This window comes from Tachysurus vachellii, chromosome 1 (genome assembly GCF_030014155.1).
Source record: "Tachysurus vachellii isolate PV-2020 chromosome 1, HZAU_Pvac_v1, whole genome shotgun sequence".
NCBI lineage: Eukaryota > Metazoa > Chordata > Actinopteri > Siluriformes > Bagridae > Tachysurus > Tachysurus vachellii.
Window position 1 is genome coordinate 35,913,064 of NC_083460.1, and position 25,925 is coordinate 35,938,988.

The 25,925-nt window shown below is 38.5% G+C and overlaps 1 protein-coding gene across 1 annotated transcript in view; it reads left to right on the plus strand.

Annotated features, from left to right (window-relative positions):
* strn (striatin, calmodulin binding protein) overlaps positions 1 to 25,371 on the plus strand; it is a 52,114-nt gene extending 26,743 nt beyond the window's left edge. The window contains exons 3-18 of the mRNA XM_060884932.1: positions 3,295 to 3,368; positions 3,622 to 3,703; positions 8,123 to 8,299; positions 8,498 to 8,633; positions 8,751 to 8,913; positions 10,820 to 10,927; positions 11,630 to 11,773; positions 11,965 to 12,101; positions 12,941 to 13,116; positions 13,212 to 13,259; positions 14,215 to 14,336; positions 14,426 to 14,593; positions 15,810 to 15,956; positions 16,757 to 16,858; positions 18,834 to 18,920; positions 19,039 to 25,371. Of these exons, the coding sequence (XP_060740915.1) occupies positions 3,295 to 3,368; positions 3,622 to 3,703; positions 8,123 to 8,299; positions 8,498 to 8,633; positions 8,751 to 8,913; positions 10,820 to 10,927; positions 11,630 to 11,773; positions 11,965 to 12,101; positions 12,941 to 13,116; positions 13,212 to 13,259; positions 14,215 to 14,336; positions 14,426 to 14,593; positions 15,810 to 15,956; positions 16,757 to 16,858; positions 18,834 to 18,920; positions 19,039 to 19,208 (2,041 nt within the window). The 3' untranslated portion in view covers positions 19,209 to 25,371. The remainder of the gene's footprint in view (positions 1 to 3,294; positions 3,369 to 3,621; positions 3,704 to 8,122; positions 8,300 to 8,497; positions 8,634 to 8,750; positions 8,914 to 10,819; positions 10,928 to 11,629; positions 11,774 to 11,964; positions 12,102 to 12,940; positions 13,117 to 13,211; positions 13,260 to 14,214; positions 14,337 to 14,425; positions 14,594 to 15,809; positions 15,957 to 16,756; positions 16,859 to 18,833; positions 18,921 to 19,038) is intronic.
* The last annotated feature ends 554 nt before the right edge of the window (positions 25,372 to 25,925 follow it).

Consider the following 25,925-nt stretch of genomic DNA (forward strand, 5'->3'; position numbering starts at 1 on the left):
GGCGACATAAATGCGTCTTGGCGAATCGGATATCGATCAGATCTTTCTACTCCCGCCCAAAATGCAAATAAACTTTTACTTTTTAATTTTTTTTACTAAACTTTCAGTTTGTGCTATTTCTGAAGTTTAAAATCTACCCCAAATATTTATTTTGTGGAGTATTTTGATTATTATATGTATATGAAGGTGAATGTAAATTCGTAGGATTTAATTTGATGCTCAGCTCATGACAGCAATCACAACGACGGCAGATGATTTTAACGGTTTAACAGAACACAGACGTCTAAATAAAATCGCTAAATGATGTGTAGTTTGACTTAAAAAGCAGACAAACAGGGACGTGCTGACTGACGCACCATCTAGTGATTTTTACATTTAATTATGCAGATGTACATAAAGTATGAAGACAATGGAAAGGGTGTGTGTTGAGGTGTCTGTGTGTGTGCGAGTTGCTTCATGTTTTGTTTAGATTTAGACTTGCACAGAAGGGTGATTTGAGCACAGATGCATGGATGTGCCTGTGGTATTAGTGCTGGGATATTGTACACATCCACCACGTTCAAGCACACTGTAATGTCTCTCAATATTCATCAACTTCCTGAGACTCCAGTGCTGCCTTAAAGCAGACCACAACCATTGATTTGACCATAGTCATTGCTTTTATATTTATTTATTTATTTATTTATTTATTTTATTTATTTATTTGCCCATATGTTAGCATATTGACTTGTGAATAGTGGGAAAAACAGCAAGCTTTTTATTACACTGTCTTTTATTTTTATTTTTTCTTTTATGAATGTGGTGTAATTTAATTGGTGGTGATGTGCTTTGTTTGAGGTTTGTGATTTATTTATCTTTTTTCTCTCCCCTCTGTGGATTAGTTCTCTTGTTCACTCGGCCTCTATAGTTATTTTTCTTTTCACATTGTTTTCAGGAGAGAATGAGTCATTCTTCCTCCCAGGTCAGGCTGAAATTATATATGTTCTCTATGATTCAAAGTTTGAACCAGGAAAAACGGTGACCACAGAGACCAAGCTCATGTAACAGGGCCTGCTGTGAAAATGGAAACACACTGCTCCTCAATGCTCTTACCGTCTATTTAGTATACTCTTGTTTCTCAGTTCTGTATCTGGCAACTCAACTCTTTGCACAGGACCCGTCCACATGCATAAAGCTATATGTGGTTTTCACTCCTGTCTACACGAACAGTGTAAAATTTCTCTTTTTACGATAACAAAAAAGCAATAAGTCTGTCAGGGACTGTACTGTTAGGTCAGACTGCTTAAGGATAACGTTTAATAGCAGGTGAATTGAATGGTGGAGGAGATGTTAAACTGAGTATCATTTTTATACTAAAAAAACAAGCACACGCTGTTCATACTGTATTTGTTGACTGGAATTAAAGTGGATCTACTGATTACTGTTACAGTTAATACAAAGTGTTTGTCTGGATCTTAGCAAAAATCTTAAACGTGGTAGATTCTGGTGTGACCCGATGGATGAATGGATGTGATGATGGATTGATGGATGGATGCATTGAATGGATGGATAGATGAATTACAGTAATGTCTGTATATATGTGGACATACCTTGGTGTTTCCTTGTTCTCCACAAACCTGACCCAAGTAATGGATGGAGAGCTTAACAAATAATTTGTGCATATACTCTCTGAAGTGCTCCATTGCTATGGCACAGGTCTCTAAGCTGTGGTAAAGAAGCTTTGGCTGGATCTGCTAATGTGCTGACTCTGGACTCCAAACACCCAGGTGTTCACATCTGTATGCAGCCACTTAATGTGAAGTTTTACAACGTTGAAAATAAAACACACAACGTGGGCAAATTTGTCTACCATAATGTTGTCGGTCATCTTGAACATTTTTTTTCTAGTCAAGTGTCAGCACCTGGTAGCCTTCTTCTGCAACATAAGCAAAACTGTGAGCATTGAGTGAGAGCATGAAGTGTCCAATAGGACACATATCGTCCTGAACAGCCTGAAAAAAAATGGTGTAGATTCGTGCAGCAATGTGTGCAGTGATTTGGGACGAACATTATTTCGTTAATAATCAGGGTTTGTACTCAACATCAGGCCAAATATCATCTTATAAAGAACACAAATATAACCTGAATAATGATATCATGAAAAAAATAGCTTAACTAATTATTCAACTCACTCACAATGCAACTTCCAGTCTCCTCTTAATGGCATTCGGATCTATTAGTTAGCAGTTACTGTCATTTAGTATTTCAGTACAGAGTTGAATTTTGAGAGCAATGTGCCATCACTTTTGCTTAATTCTTTAAGAAATAACATCAGCTGCCTTTTTTCACCACATCCATGATATTGGTGATACATATGCTGTGATTTAGTTACCAGCTGGCCTTCATGGAAATGAGATTATTGTAGTTTGGGTAGGAAGGTGAACGCTGGAGAGCATACCTGGTTGTAAATACAGTAAATAACATTTAATTGACGTAAATTAATTTTTTTAAACAATCATACACCACCCTGTCATTGCTTATTGTCCTGTTTTTATAGTTTGGCATCTAAAAGTGTGCCCTGTCATGTTTTAATCTTTATATCACTTAAAATCACTTTAAACAGTCATGAAATTTCTGTTTCTTTGATGTTCCTTTTTCTTCAAAGTTCTGTTAAGCTGCTGAGTAAATCTGCAGTGATGTATTTTATCCTATAATTAGCTGGAAGATGCTGTGATGTATAGGTTTTTACATAATCTGCTGAATCAGCTGCCAGAGACGGTGGTGCTTAAGGTTCTGGTCAGGCAAACAGAAGGTTAGACCCTTGAGTAAGACTTACTCCTTAACTGCTCAGCTCAGTTGCTCTAGATAAAAGGGTTTGCCAGATGAGTATGTGGTCCAAAGTCAAGTTGATATTTGATTTGTAAATGTGTGTAAATTCTTAGCAAGGAATGTGTTCAGTCATGAGCAGGTTTTTGCGTTCGGTCTAGTCCTGTCTAGTGTCTCAGTTCTGTCTAGTGTTCTGTTGCTCCTCTGCGGTCTGAAAGTTAGTCATCCCATTAACCACCAGCCGAAAGCCACAGACTCAATTTAATTAAACGTATATAAGTAGGTGCCATTATTTTTACACATTATTCATGTATAGATTTGTAAAATGACTTATCTAATGAGCACCGGTTGCTTTCCAACTGGGTTACACCGAGGTGCCATGAGTGTCACATTATATCTGCAATTTATAGATTCAGTCAGCTTGGGATACAAGTTAACACAAAGGTAACTTTTTTTTAACGTTTTTTCTTTCTTTCTTTCTTTCCCCAGGGCAAAATACCACAAGCTAAAGTATGGGACTGAACTCCTGCAGGGAGACATGAAAGCACCAAGCTATGATTCAGGTAGACTTGAACAATTGCACTGCTTTCACACACCACATGGGTATTTTTGTCCCCCAGGGACAACACCTGAGAGAAAGGAATCCAACAATATAAGAGGAACAACAGAGGAGTGTTCTTTATTTTCCTCTTTCAATTTCATAACTGGAATTGCTGATAGAAAAGCGATTCTTTGCGATACAAAATCCAACACATTAGTGAGACTGAGCTTGTGTTTGAGTTTTGCTTTTGTTTTTGTTTGTCTTTTTCCCTTCAGATGATGGCAATGAGAATGAGGCTCTTCCAGAACCACCTAACAGCCAGCTGAGCTGGAAACAAGGAAGGCAGCTTCTGAGGCAGTGAGTGATGCATACATAGATAAAACCCACACAGAAAAACAAGGAAGGCTGTCACTGAGACAGTAGTCTACACTCGCTTACATACAGACCCAGGCACATAGTGTAAGTCCACTCCCACGTAGAAGCATGCAGAGCATCGCACATACGCCTACACACACTCTGAAACGCACTTGGGTGTAGGCAGGGCTTCAGCAAACAGCCTCGATCTGGGTAGGCAGTTAAAGCAATTCACTCGTTATATAATGACGAGTGTCGATTGTTCCCATTCTTAAGCACTGTCATGCCTATGGAGTGTAAATTCTCTTTCACATCAAACAAATTATACAAAAATAACCTTTAGTGGAAAGGCTGCTAGAATATCTGATGAATAGCAGACAAAATGCGGTATCAACGTACAAAAAGCACATGTGCCAATGGTATGTGTCCTGTCTTTTTGGATACGATAAGCCATGCCTCCTCATCCAGACACTGCTAGGAACAAAGTCCACACCTTCTTTCCTGACACTGACATGCACAGAGGGTCTGTTCTACGTTACTGGACGCGATATGTACAGAGGACTGACAGACAGAGAGGCTGCACTTCCTATACTGAGACTAACCGGCCCAGTGGTCACATCTCCTTCACTGGCACTGACAGACACAGAGACCATTTCAATAGAGACAGAAAAAGACCGACTGACCGGCTCAGAGGCTCTAGATCCTTTACTGGTAGTAGCAGGTACAGAGGCCACACCTCCTTTACTGGTAGTAGCAGGTACAGAGGCCACACCTCTTTTACTCTTATTGGCAGGTACAGAGGCCACACCTCCTTTACTAGTATTGGCAGGCACAGAGGCCACACCCCCTTTACTGGTAGCAAGTACAGAGGCCACACTTCCTTTACAGGTAATGGCAGGCACAAAAACCATGCCATTTCCCGGGGACCGACAGATACAAAGGACACACGTCCTCCATTAGGACTGACAGGCACAGAGTTTACAACTTTTTTACTGGGACAGACACAGAAACCATGCCTCTTCCCTTGGGCCCTCCTTCACTTAGACTTACAGACTCCGAGGCCTTGCTTTCACCGAATCTGTTACACTACATTAGTCTATACTTCTGTTAAAAATAATTTTTTTCACTCTCTCTTTCTGTGAGAAGCCGTGTCTCACAGAAAGAGAGAGATTTCAAAAACGCCATAAAAGAATTGATATATTATACAATGTGTGCAGGAAAGAAAATAAATTTGTCCCCTACACTGACACTGGGTCCCAGCTGGATGTCTCAGTCCTAATAGCGCATCTGTATGCCTGCTGGCTAACTGATTAATATCTTTCAAGTAAGAAGAAAAAACACACACACACTCATAGAAAGTAAAGACAGCATAGCAAATAAAAACTGCATCATCACGTTTGGTCAGTTTAATCTGTCTGTATAACAAGGACGTTTCCCAGAGACAGCATGGGAATGCCCTTCACCACTGTCCGTCACGGACCACTGTCGAGCAACACAGTGAACATTAATCCAGGGGTTACAGCCTGCTGGTTTTATTAGTGCACACACGCACCGATATCTTGTTCTGGGTCAGAGAAGCTTCTAGTATCGTGGTTAATCTAACATGAACGAGTGCATTAGAGGAACGGCTCAATGTGTTTCACTGTGCGAGCCGGCATAGAGAGCAAACAACAGCATGTTCTATTCCCTTATCTCTTTCTTGTTGTGTGTCTGTGATACATGATATGCAGTGACAAGATTAATGCAGCAAAGCACAATGACATACCAACTGCACAATACACAAACAAACAATGATAAGCTTATAACAGGGCTGGTACAGTGACTTTGATGTTTTCACCATCAATCAGGCGTCGTCGAGCATCTTCATGGAAAATATTTCCTGAAACAAGAAAAGCTGCCAAACACCTCAGTGGCTGACCAAGGGAAACGGCCGACATTGGGGCACTCAGCGTTATCAGGAGCTAGCAAGTGAAACCAAACACTTTGAAAACTTTTATACTCGTAACTGCTGCTTATTCCGACTCTCAAAATGCACTCGAGGGATCCGCTTGGCACCATTAACTTCACATGGAGTGAAATAAACAATTATTAAACACAAGTTAAATAATATATATCAATACAAGTCATAACATCATTGCACAACTTGTACAGTTTGTACAAAGAAAGCTCTGTCAGAAACGACAGAAAACTCTGAATCACAAATCAGCAATAAATAATTAATCTCACAATAATGACTTATAATTGCTCAGAGAAGAGAGTAGACTGTGTTAGATAGGGTCATGAAGGGCAGTTCCATTATTGCTGTACAGCAAGTGTGTGTGTCTATGAGAGAAAACACAGTTCGAGAGACAGTGAAGGAGGATGAATGGTGGATTGTGTTGGGGCATTCAGCCTTCCTGTGCCCGGAGTGACTGGTACAGCAAGAGACGGAATGCTTCCCTTTCTCCTCCTTTTCTTTCACTTTTTTTTCAGCTTTTTCTCTCTTAAAGCCAGCTCTTAAAGATTCCGATCAAATTCCTCAGAGATGCACATCAAGCTGGAAGTTTAAGAGAGGTTTGTGTAGTTGGATGTTTTTGGATTGTTGCTAAAGCCATCTGAAGGTATGATGTGATGAGATTTCATTAAGGGAAATATAATGAATGGATTAAATCTCATTCTGATTCACATTTGTACTGTGTGTGGATGTTGTAGATGGTATATTGTTGCATGGGAACTTTGCAAGTGAGATGGTGCCTTCATCTTTTTCAGCAGTTTAGCGTTCTCTCTCTTTCTCTCTCGCTCTCTCACGCCCTCGCGCTCCTTCGTGGTTCTGTGACCTACATGTTCATAAAAGGTTATTGATCCTATGATAATAAATTAGTACCATATCAGCATTACAGCAAGATAAACAAATGTTTTGTGACTTATAGATAAAAGCTTAATGTTATATTTGTTTTTGACCATGATTATTGTGGTAGTTGAGGTAAAGGTGGTGGTGGGGTTTTCAAAAGTGTTGTGAAAACACAGCTGTGATAAATTAGTTTCCTGATTGATCAGAAGGTATTGATTATCAGCTTCTTTGTTTCTACGGAAACATCTTACACAGGGTCTTGTGGAAGACACTTGTAATTATTGTTATGGTGATGTTTTCTGTCAAGACTTGTTTTTGGAAGAGGTCTCCAGTGTCAGTTTTTTTTTTAACCGTCAGATGTAAAGCTGTTCTTTAAAGTTCTCCAGACCTGGAATCTCTTCAGGATAGACAACATCTGACTAGCTGTAGTTTTATCTTATTAACTTCAAGATGACACAGAGATACCGGTGAGAGAATGGCAGATTATTTAACAGACTGACCTGTTTGAAGCGATAACAGAAACTGACTTGTTTTTACAGGAATTTCACAATATCAAATGTAACTAGAAATGGATAAAGATATTTTTTTCATTCAATTTATTTGTGTAGCACTTTTGAACATAGTCTCAAAGCAGCTTTAGAAAAATAGAGAAACAGAATAAAAATCATAAATTTAAATCAAATTAAATTAACATTTATGCAGTGTTAAAAGAAGAATAAAAAAATTGGAGATGCCACAATGAATTCCCTGTAACAGCATGTCCTGTTGAGTTTTAGATACATTTCTTACACAGATATGACAATCACAGATGAATCACAGATTTTTTAGCTTTAACTTTATAAATATACTTTCATGAACAAGAAGTATGATGTCCTGCATTAAGGGGAAAATAACAGCAGAGAACCTGTTTAGCTCACTTACAAATGTCTGTGGGGCGGTTGTTGGGGCAGTCAGTATGGGCACAATGCCAAATATATTTTGTTGAACTCAATATTAAATTCAGACAAAGCTGTTTCTAACAAATTCTAACACATTATATGTTAGTCAGCAAAAGTAAATTTGGAAGGTTAAGTAAATGTAACTGGAACAACTCTATTCTTATATTGTTCAAGTGTTGGAAATTTGTAAGAAATTGATAAGAAAAAAGAGAAAATATTGGATAGACTTTCTTCAATTCTTCCATTTTAGACCATCAATATCTGTAGTCATGTATAGAGAACTTATTACTGTTTAATTTCAGAGACACCTGCCTTCATATTAAATTTTGTTTTTGTTTAGTTTATTAGAGCAGGTACAGGTAAAATTTCAAAACCACACAGAAATAGTGTATACATACATACATACATACATACATACATACATACATACATATACACTGTTGAAAACTGTTGAAAAGTTATCCTTCAGTGTCACTCACAACAAAGTGAGTGATAAATATATATCGACTTTATTTGTGTGTCTCTTTCATTATTATAGTTTTATTTATGTTGTTTCTTAGCACAGCCTACAAAATGTAGTGACTGTCACTTTAACCAAACGTTAAAAAAACAACTAGAACCAATCATGCATCAGAACACTATCTTTGTTGTTAGGTACCTTCAGGAGGTGGGCTACACGGACACTATCCTTGATGTGAAGTCTCAGAGGGTGAAGGCATTGCTGGGGCTGACGGGAGACAGTGTGGAGCGATCTGGAGACCGTAAGACCGAGCCCATGGTGAACGGCACAGAGCCTTCATCTCTGAAGGAAAGCACCACCAACATGATGGGGTGAGAGAGAGAAAGGCAGAAGTGATTCATACAAAAGTCCAAGAGGACCACGAATGGCAGAATGTTGTGGACTGTATAGTAGTGTTAAGAGGAAAATAAATCTAAATAAATAGTTCTAACCCTGGACCAGTAGCTTTATATAGAGATGAAGGCTTAATAAGGTGAAGTCATCTTCTATGTTTGAATTTGTCTTCTCAGGAAACCGGAAATGTCTGATTCTGCGACGGTTCTGGAGGCCTTCAAGTTCATTGAGAGCGCAGCTGCAGAGTTCAGTGATGAGGAGGATGACGAGGACAGTGATGGGAGGGAAAAAACCATCATTGACTTAGCAACAGTGCGTCTACACTGAGGACACTGCAAAGAGAGACATAATTATTATCTCATTACATAACCCAACAACCCACTCCCCTTCACTTTCTACCCCTCTCTTTTTTCTTTCTTTATTTGGCAGATGATGAGGAAGAAAGTGTCCCCATCTCCATCTTCTTCCTCGGCTGAGCTCAGTGATGACCCGGATACTGAGGAGGCTCTGAAGGGGTTTGACTTCCTTGCCAGCAGTGAGGACATGGAGGGCTCACCAGAATCTCCCGCCACCGGAGATGTGGTTGATTGGGGTAAGACTTCGACACGTGTCCTTGGAAGTTATCAGTAAATATCCATTCATTTTGCAAGTAAAGTGTGTTGTAAAGATAGTTTGCGATTCTTTTCTCAGAGCAGAAATGGCTGTATTTGGTTTGGTCAGACAGTTAATCATAACAAAGCTAATTACCTCAGCAAACTCACACTGAAGTGATTTATTCACATTCCTCAGCAATTTCCCGTTAATTTTTTTTTTTTAACTGTTTTACTGATAACACTTCTGTGTGTTTAGAGGTTCAGATATTTTCTGAAAGATCAGATTTAGCTATAATGCATATGCATTTCTGAACCTAATGTTATTGTGGGTATTGTGTATGGAGAACTTGGGTGATGTTCTTTCATGTGTGTCTGTTATAAGAGTAGAGTGTTGTTTTCCACAAGCTGTGTATTTTTGCTGTGACATGGCTCAGATACAGTAAAGTCTCTTGCTCTATCCCTTCAGTCTATAAGAGCCCTGAACTGAATTTCCTCATAGTCTACAGTCTCCCCACAGAAACTGTAGTGCCTTAGATAAAGAAAAAGCTGAGCCTGTATAAAGTGCAGCTTAATAATAATAATAATATTAAAAATTAATCTGTCTGAGATTGTCATGTGATGGCTTGGTGTTGCACTTTGTCAGGTAACAGCAGTGCTTTCGGTCATAGGAACATAAACAAGGTTGTGAGACTCAAATCGGAGTCACTGATTCAACTGAATCTTCTTCTAACAGCGCATCCCAAATAGTCGTATTCCTCCGACACGACAGCAGTTTTCCCATGATGCCATTTTCAAAATTAAAAAACATCATAATACGTAATACTTATTGTTTTCATTAATATCTACATTTAAGCTTTATCTCTGTTATTCTGACACTGGAGACTCCTTCTTTACTGTAAGTGTTAAGGGGCATCTAGAAGTTTTTCTCTTTTAAATAACAATTTTTTTTAATCTGTTTATTATTAGGCTGCATTCTAACATATGCTGATTTTATCACTATCAAGTCACCAGTCGCTGCACATTGACGTCTCCGGTAAACCTTCTTGGAGCTGGTTTCCATAGTAATAATGGTTATCAGCAGGTGGAGCAACTATTATTCTATATTAGTTCCAGAGAGAGTGTTTGTATTTCATCCCAGATGAAGGAGAAGCAGTGTGTGTTCGCACCAAGTCACTTCATATTATATAAGGTTAAGCTTTTCTCATCTCTGGATATGCAAATTTCTAGGCACCAGCAGCAGGAAGTCACCAGCTCTCATTGGAAATAAATGAGTCACTGCACGTGTGAACGGAGTTAGAATACGTCGTGTTCTCACTGTACAAGAGCCTGTTACTATAGAAACAATAATATGAGAATAAGCACCTTTTTATAGATTTGAATTGCAAATCAAATCAGAAGTCAGTACCTTCTGATACATGAAAATTAAAAATTCAGCTACTCTGTGCTATAACCTTTAGATAATTGCTTGTATCCAGTTATCCTGTATCCAGCTCTGTTTTATCCTCCTAGTTCTCTCGTCAGCTGTAGTATGTGTCAGATAATCTCGCTAAGACTCAGACTTCTGGGAAGGTTGACTACTTGTTGATATGGCAACTGGCAAGTTAGTTCTGATGAGGTGCAATTTTCATCTAACTTTTAAAAAAAAAAAAAAGGGGGGGGGGGGGGGCATTTAGACCAGGTTATTGCAGATAGAGCACCTGATATAGCTTGTGTCCCCAAAAATATGGTCCTGTCATCCATTATTTCTTTTCAGCTTTTTCCTGTCTCAGTGATTCTACATCCAGAACATTACTGTACTTCACCTTAATTAAATGTGAAGCTGTTTGGAGGTGTACACGCTGCCAGTCGCCTCCAGCTCTGGTGTTTGTGCTCTGAGACTGAATGCTGTCTCCATCCTCCATGTAGAGAAGGAGCCAAACGCCATGACAGAGGCCTGGGAGGTGGACCAGAGCCTGATCTCCAAACTCAAGGAGCAGTACAGGAAGGAGCGAAAGGGCAAAAAGGGGGTGAAGAGTAAGTGTGGTCAGATCTCTGATAACCTCATATTAGTGGGATTTTGTTTTAGATTTCATCTATTCATCAGTACATACAATCATGCTGTTTTATTTTCTTTTCCCTTTGTGCTTATTTTATCCTTTTCCATTTTCCCTTCCTTCTTCCTTTCTTTGTTTTCCTTTTTTTCTTCTTTTTGTTGTCTTGCCTTTTATATTTCCTCATTTTCTCTTTCCTCTTATATTCTCTCTTAAATTTTCTTTCTATTCTGTTGTCGCGCTTTTCGTGCCTCGTGCTTTTCTGTCCTTGCTGTTCTTTCCTTTCCCAGTGACTGTACAGCTTTTGCACATCAACACAATAAAAAAAAACTCATTTATTATTTTGAGAATAAGATGGAGGTCATAACAATCACATCATAAATTTACTGCTGTAAAAACCAAAGCGTGAGCTGCAACACTTCTTCACTTCACTTCCTTGTGATATTTTTCTCCAGTTTCCTGCTGTTGACTTCATCTTTTAACCATTTTTCCCTTGTGGGATCAATAAATTATATCTATCTGTCTTCCTATTGTATGTTCCTGTTTTTTATCTTCCTAATATGAATCTATAAGTTTTCTGTTGTTCCCTTGGTAACTTCAACTTGTATCTCTCTCTCTCTCTCTCTCTCTCTCTCTCTCATTCTTTCTTTGTGTCTCTGTCATCAACTCTTATTTTTGTCTGCAGGGCCAAACAAGTCTAAGCTGCAGGACATGTTGGCTAATCTGAGAGACGCAGAAGATCTTCCCTCCATGCAGCCGCCTGTGGCTCCCCCGTCCAGACCAAGCTTACCCCGCCTAAACGAGCATGATCTCAGCCGTGCTGATGAAGGTGTGATCACCCACCTACCTTACCCCTACCTAATAAATAAATAAATGCCTCTACAGCATAACAGAGGCACTGACTTTCCCTTAATTCTCACCTATCTGTACATATGCTCATTTGCATAGTGATAATCATCTCTCTCCCCAAGCATGAACTTACAAACCTGTCCGTTTGTGTCTGGTCTGTGTGTGTTGCAGTGGAAGCTCTTACATTCCCTCCATCCACTGGTAAATCGTTTATAATGGGAGCGGATGAGGCTCTGGAGAACGAGCTGGGACTGGGAGAGTTGGCTGGACTGACTGTAGCTAATGAAGCAGAAAGTCTGGCCTACGATGTAAGTACCACCTTTTATTAATCTAGAAATATTACTGCACATCAATACACAACGAAATACAGCTTTTAAATAAAAGAGCATAAGAGTTCAGAACAGCCTGTGGAAAGTTACACTGCTTCATTTAGAAATGTCATTAAACACTCAGGGCTTTTCATCAGGACGCGACTGCAGTTGTTTACTTGCTCTACAAACACACACACAGACACACACAATCATCCACTTAATTTCTGTCTCTGATTTAATGAATGTATACACATCATGATTTATTTTTTTTGCTATACAGTGGGGAAAATAATATTTTTGATGATTTTGTAAGTTTACCCATTACAAAGAAATTAACGGTTAAAAAAAGGTTATAAATTAATTAGTGTTTGAACGAGCCAAATAAGTATTTGATTCCATACCATAATATTGGTCATTCACTTCACCGTAATGTATTAGATCCTGCAGTGCCCGCAGGGTCCCCTTGCTCAAGAAGGAACATGTACAGGCCTGTCTGAAGTTTACAAATGAACACCTGAATTATTCAGGGAAGGCTTGGGAGACATGAGACCAAAATTGAGCTCTTTGGAATCAACTTTACTCGCCGTGTTTTTTTTTACAGCGGGGATGGTGTTCTTGGGGTCATATTCAGCAGAGAAATAAATTTTAAAAAAATCTGCTTTAGGGCTGTTTCTCTGCTAAGGGGACAGGAAGACATCACCGCATTGGGAGGCCGATGAATGGGCCATGTAAAGTGTAAAGAACCTCCTGGCCTCAGCCAGAACACTAAAGATAATCAGCAGGGCATCAAATAATTATTTCTCCCACTGTAGCTGATGTATTTTGCTTCCTCATAGATCACCAACAACAAAGACGCTTTGAGGAAGACGTGGAACCCCAAGTTCACTCTGAGAAGCCATTTTGACTCCATCCGCAGTCTGGCGTTCCACCCTCAAGAGCCAGTGCTGGTCACAGCTTCAGAGGATCACACACTGAAGATGTGGAACCTGCAGAAAACAGCTCCTGCCAAAAAGTATGAGTCAAAGGACCACAGCTGGCCATTTGAGTTAATGTAACATGACGGATACAGAGATATTTACATCGTCTCTCTCCTGTCTCTCTGTTCAGGTGTGCTGCTCTTGATGTGGAGCCCATTTACACATTCCGAGCTCACAGGTGAGACACACATGGTTGAGTCAAGCATCTTTTCAGCTCATCATACTCACTGTGCCTTGTTGTTTCCAGCAGCATTGTGCACATGAATAAGTATGAATAGGTAAAACCAGTAACCCAGTGTGTGTTTATCAGCCTGCTTTTAATCACAAGTTGCTGAGAGGCTTTGTCCATAAGAACAGAAACTTTATGACTAATTATTTGTCCAGCTGTTAATGTTGCTTGTTTGATTTTAATATTGAGAGGACAGGGTTTGCTTTTGGCACTCTAACATGTTTCACGTTAAATAGCATCTTAAATAGCAGTTTTAGCTTTTTCAGTACAAATGGGTAGTAATTCATACACAATGCAGGCATCATTTGTCTAAGAAAATGTATCCACCGCAGCAAGATTTTAATACATGTATATTGTGATCAGAGAATTGTAATCGAAGTCAAAAATCTTTCCTCTGATTAATAATCATGTTTTCTTGGATCAACTGAAACTGCTTAAACCGATAATCAAGTGAAAGGCATTACTTCCAAATGTTTTTTGGTGGTATGTGTGCATTATTTCCAGTGCTGCAAAAAACACTGAGCATGCAGCTATTAGGACAAGAGAAAAATATGTCCACTGTATTTTTTTTCCAAATCGCTCTTATAAAGGTATTATATGTGAATGCAAGAGGTCAACTTTATTATTGTCACATATACATTACACTTATACACTTTGAAATTATTTCTTTGCATATCTCAAATTTGGAAGTTAGTGTTTGTGCGCAAGGTCAACAATGATGCAGTGCCCCTGGAGTGGGGAGGGCTGAGGGCCTTGATCAGGGGCCCAACAGTGGTAGCTTTGGGGCTGCTTGAACCTTGATCATCAACCTAAAGCATTAACCACTTGAACTACCACTGCTCCAGCATGCTTGTTTTGTTCTAGGTGTGTAGTTTTAGAGGTAACACATTGTTCATCTGTATAGGGGTGCAGTTCTGTGTGTGGTTATGAGCAATAACGGAGAGCAGTGTTTCAGTGGAGGAGTTGACGGGACCATCCAGAGCTGGAACACTCCTAATCCCAATATTGACCCCTATGACTCATATGGTACGTTCCATTCTTGCACCTTTCAAGCTTTAGGAATATCAGACTGTTGATTTCTCTCTAAATGATATGTCTGTCTCTGGCTGTGACAGAGCCATCTGTGCTGAGGGGGGCGCTGTGTGGTCACACTGATGCAGTGTGGGGTTTAGTCTACAGTTCAGCCCACCAGAGGCTGCTGTCCTGTTCGGCAGACGGGACGGTGCGACTTTGGAATGCTGCAGACACCTCGCCCGCGCTTGCCATCTTTAACGAGGACACGGGTAACGGCAAAAATCTCAAATCTCATCCTCATTCACACATACAGAATTTGTCATTAAGAGCACTTCATGTATACACATTAATCCTCATCAATTCTCATTCTGTATCATGGCTCAGTAATACCTCATTAAAATATTCTCATTGTGGAATACAATGTAATGTATCTTCAGATTAAAAAAAAAACACTCATTATTAATGATGCCTCAGTAAAATATCCCCAAAAGTAGAACACCTTAATTCTATATGCAGCATTTACTGCATTAATAAGTCATTGTAATTCTAGAACAAGTTCTTTTTGTCTTTTTAATAAAACTGATATTAAAACGTCATCCTTCTAGAATACATACATTTTAATGAGTTAATACCCAATTGAAACATCTTCATTCTCACACGACCTTTTGCCTCATCTATGATAAATCCTTGAAGTATCCAAGTTTTCGTGTCATTAAACCGTGTGAGTAGTGTGTTCACACTGAAAATTTCAACAAGACATAGTGCACTTCAAGTAGAATGGTGAACACTTCATGCACTCAACAGTCGAAGCTTTGCTTACAGTATGTAGCGAATGAGGGGGGTACCGAGCGCTGACGAAGAACAAGAAACATTTTCCAGAAGGTTGACACCATTCTGGTAGACAAGACATCTTAGAAAATTGTTTGCCCACATTGTGTGATTTCTTTTTCATCATTATAAAAACATTTACAGTATTCCGCTAAAGCTAGCTGTGTCACATTACACACAGTTGATGTCATTTGCCATCGATAGAGAAATGTTTTTTTTCCTGTTGGTAAAAGCATTTGAGATATTACCCTTCTAAAACTATATAGTGCATAGTGTAAGTTCATAATGTATACTACATCATTTGTGACAAAACTTCTGTCTCTTTAATACTTCCATAAAACTCCTGTGTTCTAGAACACATGCTCTGTGACTTAAAAAAAAGATTAATGAAACAAGTCTGTCAAATAACTCAATCAAATATTCTCATTCTAGACCAAACACAACATTTCATGAAGAACACTGTGCCTCACTGAAACATTTAACCAGACATATGGTGCACTATATAGGTTCTCCAGTGCTTTTCTGATATCCACCAGGTACTGAACATATGGATGGAGTTTTATAGAACATGGGATTCATGTTCTATATATTGGACTGTCAATATTTGACTGTCAGTTTGTGCTCATATCTCACTGAATCTGTTCGTGTGTGTAATAGAGTTTGGCATCCCTTCCTCTGTGGATCTGGTGTGCAGTGAGCCAGCTTACATGGTGACAGCCTTTAGCAATGGCAGGACAGGTATCTTCAACATGGAGACGCAGCAGCTGGTGCTGGAGCTGGAGTCTCAGAACGCTGGGGAGCCAGGTACATACACACACACATACACACACCTGTGCTGAAATTTTTTATTTTTTTTTAATCCACTTGGTACTGCCTTGAACTTCTGCTCTTAAAATACACTTTGCGTGGAAACGAGGTGGACTGAGACTTGAGAGTGGGCGGGTTTTACTTTAATACCGGAGCTCAGATACGAAGCTCGCAGGGCAAAAGTTTAGCTGTTCGGAAACCTCAGGAGCATTCAGTTCTGTGTTTTCATAAACTGGTTTATTAAATCTAAAATCTGTTAGATAATATATCTTTAAGATATAATAGGTAAATATAATAACTGTGAGCTCAAATTTATTAAAGCTTTCGTTATGAGTTTAACATTTCCGTTCATTATTTCTCTGTCAAGCATTTCTCTGAAGGAGTAAAGTTTAATTGCTGTGAAAATAATTATACAGTAACCTTTTGTTTATTCACAGTTAACCAAGTGTTTGCTTATTACCTCCTACAGATATTGGGATATTAAAATTATAAATCTGTATCAGATGAATAAAGCACATTGCTGTGGAACTCGTATTACGGCTTTTAACTTGTGGATCTTCTGAAATAGCTAACAAAGTTAGAAACAATAGAATACTGAATTAATATTCAGCAGTGCATCATGCACAACTCACAATCATCTGGTAAAGCCGTGATCAAGGCAAATGAAGTGAACTGTGATGCAGTTTGGTTACCATACTTTACTTTTTCTTATTGTTGCTACACACGGCAGCATGTATGCATTGACTTAACAGCTGAATATATGTCTGTGTGTGTGTGTTTGTGTGTGTGTTCTTCAGATGCCCCTTGTCAGATTAACAAAGTGCTGAGCCACCCGACACTGCCCATCACCATCACGGCACAGGAAGACCGCCACATTCGCTTCTTCGACAACAACACAGGTGTGTGTGTAAGTTAGACAAGAGGTATTCAAACTGTGTTGTGTGGGTGGAATGGAAAATGCCACCATTTATATGTGTTAAGTACAAGCTCTGCATTTTAACAACAGAAGATAAAGATACACCAAAATAGAAGTCAACGTTACAATGTTAATAACAATGACAGATACAGTGCATTCAGAAAGTGTTCAAACCTTCACTTTTTTCAGTTTTGTTATTTTGCAACCCGATACTACAATTGTTCATTTGTACAATTGTCCCCATAATGAAAAAAGTGAAAGCAGAATTCTAGAAATGTCTGTACATTTATTAGAAAGATTTTTTTACTAAATGTATCCGTCTGTCTGTCTATCTATATTAATTTTTTAATTAATATCTATTTTTTTTAAAAGGTATATCACATGTACATAAGTATCCAGACTCATTACTCAGTACTTAGTTGAAGCACCTTTGGCAGCAAATATAGCCTTGAGTCTTTTTGGGTATTGACCTGGACTGGGGGATTTTTTCTATTCTTGCCACTTCTGGACATTCACGGAGTTGTCGTTGTTGTGATGTTGGAACGTGAACCTTCAGCCCAGTCTAAGGTCCTGAGTGCTGTGAGTTTTTATTGAGGATGTCTCTGTATGTTGCTTTCCCTCAACCCTGACCAGTCTCCCAGTATGAGGATGCTTTCTGTAACATGCATGACAGGTATTGGACAGGTGATGAGTGGTGCCAGGGTTCCTCTAGACATAACTTTAAGAATTGAGGCCAAACAGTTCAATCTGCAGTGTCAGAGTGACCTTCTGGTTCTTGGTCACCTCTCTTACTAAGGTCCTTAAACCCAGATTGCTCATTTCTTGAATCAAAGAGTTGATTTGTGCCAAACTGCTTCCAATTATGGAGGCCACTGTGCCATTGGGAATCTTCACTGCATAAGAAATTCTTTTGTAGCCTTTCCCAGATCTGTGCCTTACAACAATCCTGTCTTCAAGCTCTGCATGCAGTTCCTCAATGACCTCATGGCTTTTAATATTTCTGCTCTGATGTGCATTGTCAGCTGTGAGGCATTCTATAAAGAGTTTTGTGCCTTTCCAAATCATGTCCAATCAATTTAATTTACCACAGGTTGATTTAATTTAACAATCAAGGTGTAGAAACATCTCAGCAATGATCCAGAGAAATGGGAGGCACCTAAGCTAAATTTCAAGTGTTGGTGTTAAGGGTCTGAACTAGTGATGCGGGTCCCGCTTTTATGAAATTATTATTATGAAAACACTGTAGGTATAGAGTCGGAATGACTGACAGCTGAGCAGGTGCTTTTAGTTCTTTTTTTTTTTTTGAGAGCTGATGCATCACCTATTGATTCTCGCTCACTGAAGAGAGACTCATCAGTGAAGAAGTAAAATAAGTCCAATACAGATGATCAGACTTTCATGGCCTTGACAAGAGCATTGTTGGAGTTGTAATTGTAGTAGTTGGAGTTGTTAAAGTAGTAATTATTGTTGTAGTAGTTTTAGTTGAAATTTGTCTTCCTCATTTCAAGTATAGTTCATACTCCCAACACGTTTCATTTATTATTCTAAATTATTGCCTCATTTAGATGCCTCGTTCATTATTTATTCCCACATTCTCATTCTCAACACACCCAAGTCTCATTAATAACTTATTAAAGCATCATCATTGTAGAACACATGCATGGTGCACGAACATCATCTTCAGACCTTCTAGAACACACATTACGCCTCATTAATGCTTTAATAAAGCATAATCATTGCAGAACATGCACATAAGGCTTCAGTAATACTCATCATAAACTCATTCTAATTCCTGTATAAAATTTCGTTTTCTTCCATTTTCATTCACAAATGTTATTTATGCTCCTTTTTCAAATAAGTGTTTCTTTAACTATTCCCCTGAATTTATAATGGACTGTTATTGCCTGAACTAAGTCATGTCTGCTGTATAAATCCTGTCTATTATTGTTCATCCTTAGGTAAACTTATTCACTCCATGGTGGCTCACCTGGACGCTGTGACCAGCTTAGCAGTGGATCCTAACGGCCTCTACCTGATGTCTGGAAGTAAGTATTCACGGCTGAGTGTAGGATATTTGTCCTGATGTCCAGCCTCTGCTACGACTGCAAGACTTTTTAGATCAGTTTGGTTGGAGTACAAAAGTCAAATCTCTTTGTGTGTCAGGTCACGACTGCTCCATCCGTCTCTGGAACATGGAGAGCAAGACGTGCATTCAGGAGTTCACCGCTCACAGGAAGAAGTTTGAGGAGTCGATTAACGATGTGGCGTTCCACCCCACCAAGTGCTACATTGGCAGTGCCGGAGCCGACGCCCTCGCCAAAGTCTTCGTATGACCTCTGACCTCTGTGGCCTTGAGGAAGGGAAATGGACCCTAATGGCAAAGACAAGAGTTGCCTTTTAGACAGAGGCTTTCCCTTCATGCTTTGGCATTCGTTATGATGAATAAAAGAGAACGTTTGTCAGGTGGCCATCACTCCAGCCCTCTTTACCCACAAACTCCCTGTCTGAAACGTATAACCCCTCGTCCAGGCAGGCCTGGGTGGGGGAATAGGACGGCGCAACAACACTTGCAGCTCGGTACAAACAGTCTCTTTGAGAAGTCCAGACACCAACCCTGCTGGAGAGAACCTCTTTATAGAAGTGTGTATGTGTGTCTGTGTCTGTGTGTGCGCATGCATTCACTGCTCTCCAGCATGACCGGGTTGCCCACAGAGCTGTCCTGCTTTGCCAACCTCACAGGAAGTCGGGTGCTTCCCACACCGTTTGTTTTTCTTCTTCCTTTCTTTTTCGGCTTCCTGAAAAGAGAAAGTGAAAAAGTCAAGGCTCCTAGCCTCCATGGTCTGTGTGATGTTCTCTCAGTGTAAACTGTTTGATGACGATGTGCCTTTGTTTCGAACACAGTCTCGGTAAACAGCGGTAACTTCATAGGTCTAAGTCAAGCTCAGGCTGGAGGGAGTTGTCCCGGTTTATCAGCTCTTCACTCCCAGAGGGCCGTGCTGTAACATAATAATCATCATTCCTTGTTTCTTAGTTTTATGACACCGTGGGCTTTCCACAGATTCGTCTCAACAAGTTGCTACAGTAGGGGTAGGGAACAAATTTTTTCATGAGCGTTATAATTTGGATCTCCATGCTGATAGAAAATGTTCTTTTCCTCAAAATGTTAATGGCTTTGACATAAGAAAAGTTGAGACTTTAAAGGAATACATCAGAGTTTTTCATCCTCATTACAGTCCACCAGGTCAGTAGCATATGTGCAGATTTCAAGGGATAAGATTTTGACTTGGGTCACGTAGGACTAAGGGCAAATTAAAAGTCATTAATAAAGGGGAAGAAATCAAGTCGCAAAAGATGCAAATTGTTAGTACATTCTAACACCAAAGGTCTTATCAAAGCTGTCACTTTCAAATCCAGTGTAATTTACTGGAACTGAATCATGGACATCATGGACTAAAGAAATCATTAAATACAGCAATGTGCAAAACACCAACATTCTCCATAAAAGTGAAATATTCAAATAAGATTTTTATTTGTTCTTTTGCCTTTCTTTTAAAAGAAATTGAAGCAAAGGTCATTCTAAAGCTCTTGGAGAACCAGCTATCACATCTATCACATTTTGATAGCTAAATTTCTCAAACATTGAGGCATGCAAACTAAAATGTACTTATTTCTGAGAAGATATACCTAGAAGAAATATTTAACAAAACATAAAAACTGTAATGTGTCTAGGACTTTTAGGTATCAGTTTATTTAGCATAAATGAATTATTTATTGATTGATTACAACAACTGCCCTTTTGTAAATGTTTTTATAGACTTCCTTTGTAAATGTCTTTATGATATATGGTTCTTTTTCTCAGTACAGTTAAATAATTTAAAGCCTGTGGTAATCACATATACTGCAGGTTTGGTGGATAAGTGCTACATGAAAAAAAAAAAAACTCTTAAGTATTCCTTTAAGTGTGAACTCCTCTTATATTCTGTAGACGTCAAAATGATCAAATCACATGGCTTTTAAAAATCCAATCCACAAGCCGAGGTTTCTGCCGTTTCTCACTCTCGAGTGTATGTGATGTGAAGATTTGGACTCAGTTCAGATTCGCTGCTTGTCTTTAAAGCTGGAGGCTCGGAGCTCTGAGGTTCTGTGATTCAATCCCTCAATGAGTTTCACCTGATTTCTGTTTTCTGCTCCATGTTTTTAAATGTTTCTTTTCGTTTGCATTGTGCTCTCTTCTGAAGACATTTTGAAAAATAAGAGTAATAAATATTGATTTATAATATAATACAATATAATATAATAATATACTGTTATTGTATTATATTATGATATTTGAATATTCGTCATAGTTTGGTTCATCCAGGACTCGACTTGTACATAGAACGACTTTAAAGTAAATTATTTATTGAACCTTTTACGGCATTTCTCTGTGGCTTGACATCTAAAAACGAATGGGTTTTTATTGTGTTGTGTCTAATTTCTAAAGCACCTTTAAATAGCTAGATAAACTCCCCCAAATTCTGTATGATCTAATTGTTCTATAGTTTTATAGCCATTTATATTACAGTATTTATTGGAAGCATTAGGTTGTGATATCTAAGCTTGTTTTAGTTGTAACCGTGTCCTCGTTCATGAAGAGGACCTCCAGCTGATCCGATCTGATGTAATAGAATTGTATGTTTTGTGCAGCGGCTACAGTATACTCGTTTACTTTACAAGGTTTTGTTTTGTTATAGTCAGACGCTTCTGCAGGGTTTTTCCTTTTTCCGTCCACAGAGAACGCGAGGCGTCACTATCATGTAACGCAAATGTCGTAACGTTTCAACAGAAGTAGTGAAGTCTGATTCGATCCTTTTTCATGTGAATGATTAACTAGCCTAGAATTAGATTAGATGTTGCATTAACGGATGATACTCGAGAAAGGGTGCGAAATAGAGAGATCTTTTTTTTCGCACTGTGTTTAAACGAACCTCAGACAAGCTGTACCAGAACTGCAGTGATTCAGCTTAGCTTTTAAATGTTTAAGGGATTTTGTTCCTTTTATTTAAAAAAAAAAAAACGTTTTCTTTCTGTTATTTATATATTAATAGCCTATTTTTGTTTTGTTTAAGCCAAATGGATGATGATTATTTAAGCCACCTGCAGTGGGGACATGTGGGTTAATCTGTGGCTTTGGATGATCAGGAGTTTTTGGGAATTTATGATGTGTGTCTGAAGTCAGAGAACAAAAGGCTTTTGACACTCCGAACTTTGCACACTCCTGCTTTGACGCTCTGATCTACCTGAAGGGATGGCTCTGTAATGAGTTGAAATATATATTTTATATAGAGTTACGTGGAACAAATACTAGTTATTTTTATTTACTTCTTGTACAGATGGTGACGGAGGCTGCAAATGAATCTTAAGCCAGATGTGATGCAGATTGTTAGATTAATATTAAGTTTTTTTTTTGTTTGTTTGTTTTTGGGGGGGGGTCTGTGATTACTTGAAACATGTTGGAGTGTTTCTCTGAGGGTGCCTGTCTAAAATCCTTTGTTGTTGATGGGTAAAGATGCTCATTTTACACAGATTTTATGCCTTTTCTTTGATGACGTGAGCAAAAGAAAAGAAAGTTTATCTTATGTGCTTTTGCTGTCTTTAGTTTCAGGACTTTCGATTTTAAATAATGGAAATTAAAGGGTTTGTTTTTTGGCTGCTTCACCAAATGGAGACTAGTATTAGGTAGATGGCAGGGGTGTGTGTGTGTGCGCGCATGTATACATGTGTGTTCTGTACTTCTACAGTAAATAATTTTTTGATCCTTTTGTTCTATCAGGTGCAGAATAATTTTAGAAATTCACTGTGTATAGTTTTTAAGTGTTTGCAAACAGACTATTTATGAACACGAAATGCAGTGTACATTGAAGTGCAAAAAATAAAAAATAAATGTTACGCAGTGATGCAAAGTTTTAAAGGAACAGTTCAGCCAAAAAGTGAAATGTACACCATTTTTTAATTGTACCAAAACATACTTGGCCAGCCAGGATGTAGTTTGCACCTTAAAAAAAATAAGAAGAGGAGGACAACGCTTCTCCAGAATTTGATCCTTCACTTCAGTCTGTTGTTAACAATAATGTTAAACAACAATATTCCAGTAATGAAGTTCTTCATTTTAAACTAATATTTCTAACTTGAAATGATAAATTGCAGCACAATTTTTCTTGGGATAGAGAACTATTAAAGGTTCCATCTAATATATAAGCTAAGAAGTGAACAGGTGTGAGTAAGTAATAAACATTAAAATTAAACAATAACATTAATGGACAATAAGGTGGTCCCTGAAACTGCCTGCATTCTCATGGGCTTTGTGTGGGATCTGTTTTTTGCCCCCTCTTGATTTAAATGCCTGTAGTCGAAACAACAACTCTAAATTGCCCCTACATGTGAATAGGTGTGTATGATGCAGAGTGCGTCCCACCTCGTACCTTAGTGTTCCTCACACAGGTTTCACAGCCATCACGACAACATTTATGACCATCTTGGATAAAGATCTTATTGCACTGATCCACTGACTGTGTTAGAGTGAGGACTAAATTTATTTCGTTTTGTCAGAGCTGTTCCTTTAAACTTAATAGAATATAAACGGTCTTAAAGGACAACTCTGATGTCTGCGGTTCCATCGGTTTACCCGATCATGAAAGCAACAAAGAATCAAGATTAAAGATTTGTTTGTTGTCATCTTGGACAGAATTTACAGTACTGCTTTAATCAGTGCCACATTAATTCGGTTAAAATAAAACAAATATGAATATGGAATATAATTATATCAAATCTTATTCCATTTTAATCCTTTAAACAATTCATATTTTTCATATTTCAACAAAATAAATTCCAGGTTTGTGTGCTGCTTTTAGCAAAACCCCAAATAAAGCAGTCAGACATAATACAGACGTTGTTTTTTTCCCCTTTAGTTTGCACTGGAGCTACTGTATGTAGATAATGTAGTAAATAAGTATGAGGTGCTTATAGGTGTTAGTTCAGCATCATGCAGATTCCATGTCAAAATCATTACACACTTGTCTCAAACCATGTTGAGTTGTTCAGGGTCTCTGAATTTGTCACAGAGCTAAAACATTGTATACGTCCACAGCCTTGGTGAATTCTCAATTCTGATTGGTGGAAATTGTTGATTTACCTTTCTATAACCGCAGCTCTAACAAGTTTCAGTGCACTCCTTCTATGCAGGTCTTACACAGGGACTTGCATGATGCTCCAAGTAAACAGATTTTATGCTGAAGTTTTCCTTGAAGGAGTCTCCAGTGTCCGCACTGTTACGCTTATAACGCAAGTGACATCACGAACTAAGTGTTTTCACACAACATTAAATGTAATTATTAATGGATAAAACTATGCTCTGGTGTTCTTTAATTGGTCATTTAAAAATAATAATTGCTGTGGTATAACACTAAATGTGCTGTTATAAGGAAAAGAATCAATAAGCATCGCATCACTCCATCATTGATTATGTGCTTATAACTGCATGACTCCAGTAGTTTTATTTTTTGACATGATACACAATTATTTGGCTTTTCAGTTGTTTTATGGGGTTAAAGACTTCATGAATCATGTGTGTCAATACTGCAGGTTTAGACTTTTTACTTCTAGCTCCAGTGCAAAATATTTCTCCTAATGATAAATTTTCTCATATTGACTAAGTTACTACATTTATGATAATGAGGTAAAATATCTAACATATTGTTTTTATTGCTCACATTTGTACTTTCCTGTATGTCAAACCGATGAAACTACATTTTCAGACATCGGAGTCGTTTTTAAATTAAATTCAGGAATTGTCGATTGACAAGAACTGCGCCTCCTGCTGGTCAGAGATGGGGAATTTATTGGCTGATTTGGTGAAATAGGTTAAATGTGAATGTACCTTCAGACTCGAGTGCTGGTGGTTTTAACCGAATCAAAATAATCCACATCATAAAGCAGCATTATTACACTGCCAGTGAGCGACCCCAGTAAGGCAGTGTGGACTTTAAACTCCCTCCAGTTCCTGCATTGCTTCATCTGAGCATTCAGGTGATCTGTTTATTATTAGGCCACAGGTTTAAACAGTGACAGATGACCTGTTTCCATCCTGCCACGTCTCCTGTGTGGTGTCCTGTGATTCGAAGCAGTGCTCGGTGAAATGCCTATTTTTATGGTGTTTAGGAAGAAGTTTGTTGTGAACATGCTGATCAAGATCGGCTCTGTTTGCATTTCATTCACTACAGAGATTATAATATGAAACAGGGTTCTGTGTACTGATTCGAGCGAGTTTTTGGAACATGTGAAGCACCAGATTTGAAATTCTAACCCATGTGATGTAAAGAGAGATTATACAAATTGGATAAATATGTGAATTCACTTGTACATATTTATAGTTTATTCTTTTCCATGTTGTATTTTCTTTCTTTTTTGCAGATGGAAGACATTTATCAATATAATACAATAATAAAAGAGAATGTTGTATTTGTTGTTGTTGTGGTTAAACACACATCAGTGGATTTATCGCATTAATTTAGAGTCCGTATTATGAACACAGTGTCCTCCAAAAGTATTGGAACAACAAAGCCTTTCCTTTGTGCTATAACTGAAAACATTAGGGTTAGCGATCATGAGTAGATCCTTTCTTCTTCCACACTTTGGCCTTCCCAACACTCTGGTCTCTATATTTCTGCTTTTGAAGTCCTCTTCAAACGCTGGATTGTGATGCATTGTGGAGGTTGATGTCACTTGTTTAGGCTTTTTTTCTTCACAGCTCTCATCAACTGCTGTTGTTTTCCTTGGCTGAGCTTTTCACTGCCTGTTGTTAGAACAACACCGGTTTCTTTCTTTTTCAGTACATTCTGAATTGTATATATCGGTGTCCCTTTTCCCCCCTCTTCTCCAAAAGACAGCTTACTGGTCTTCATGTTGGTTTATACTTTTTAACTAGAATTGCACTCTACAAAAGAAACCAAGAGCAAGCAGTTATTTAAGCACCTTATTTAATTGTTGCACACCTGGCAATAATATATACTTCC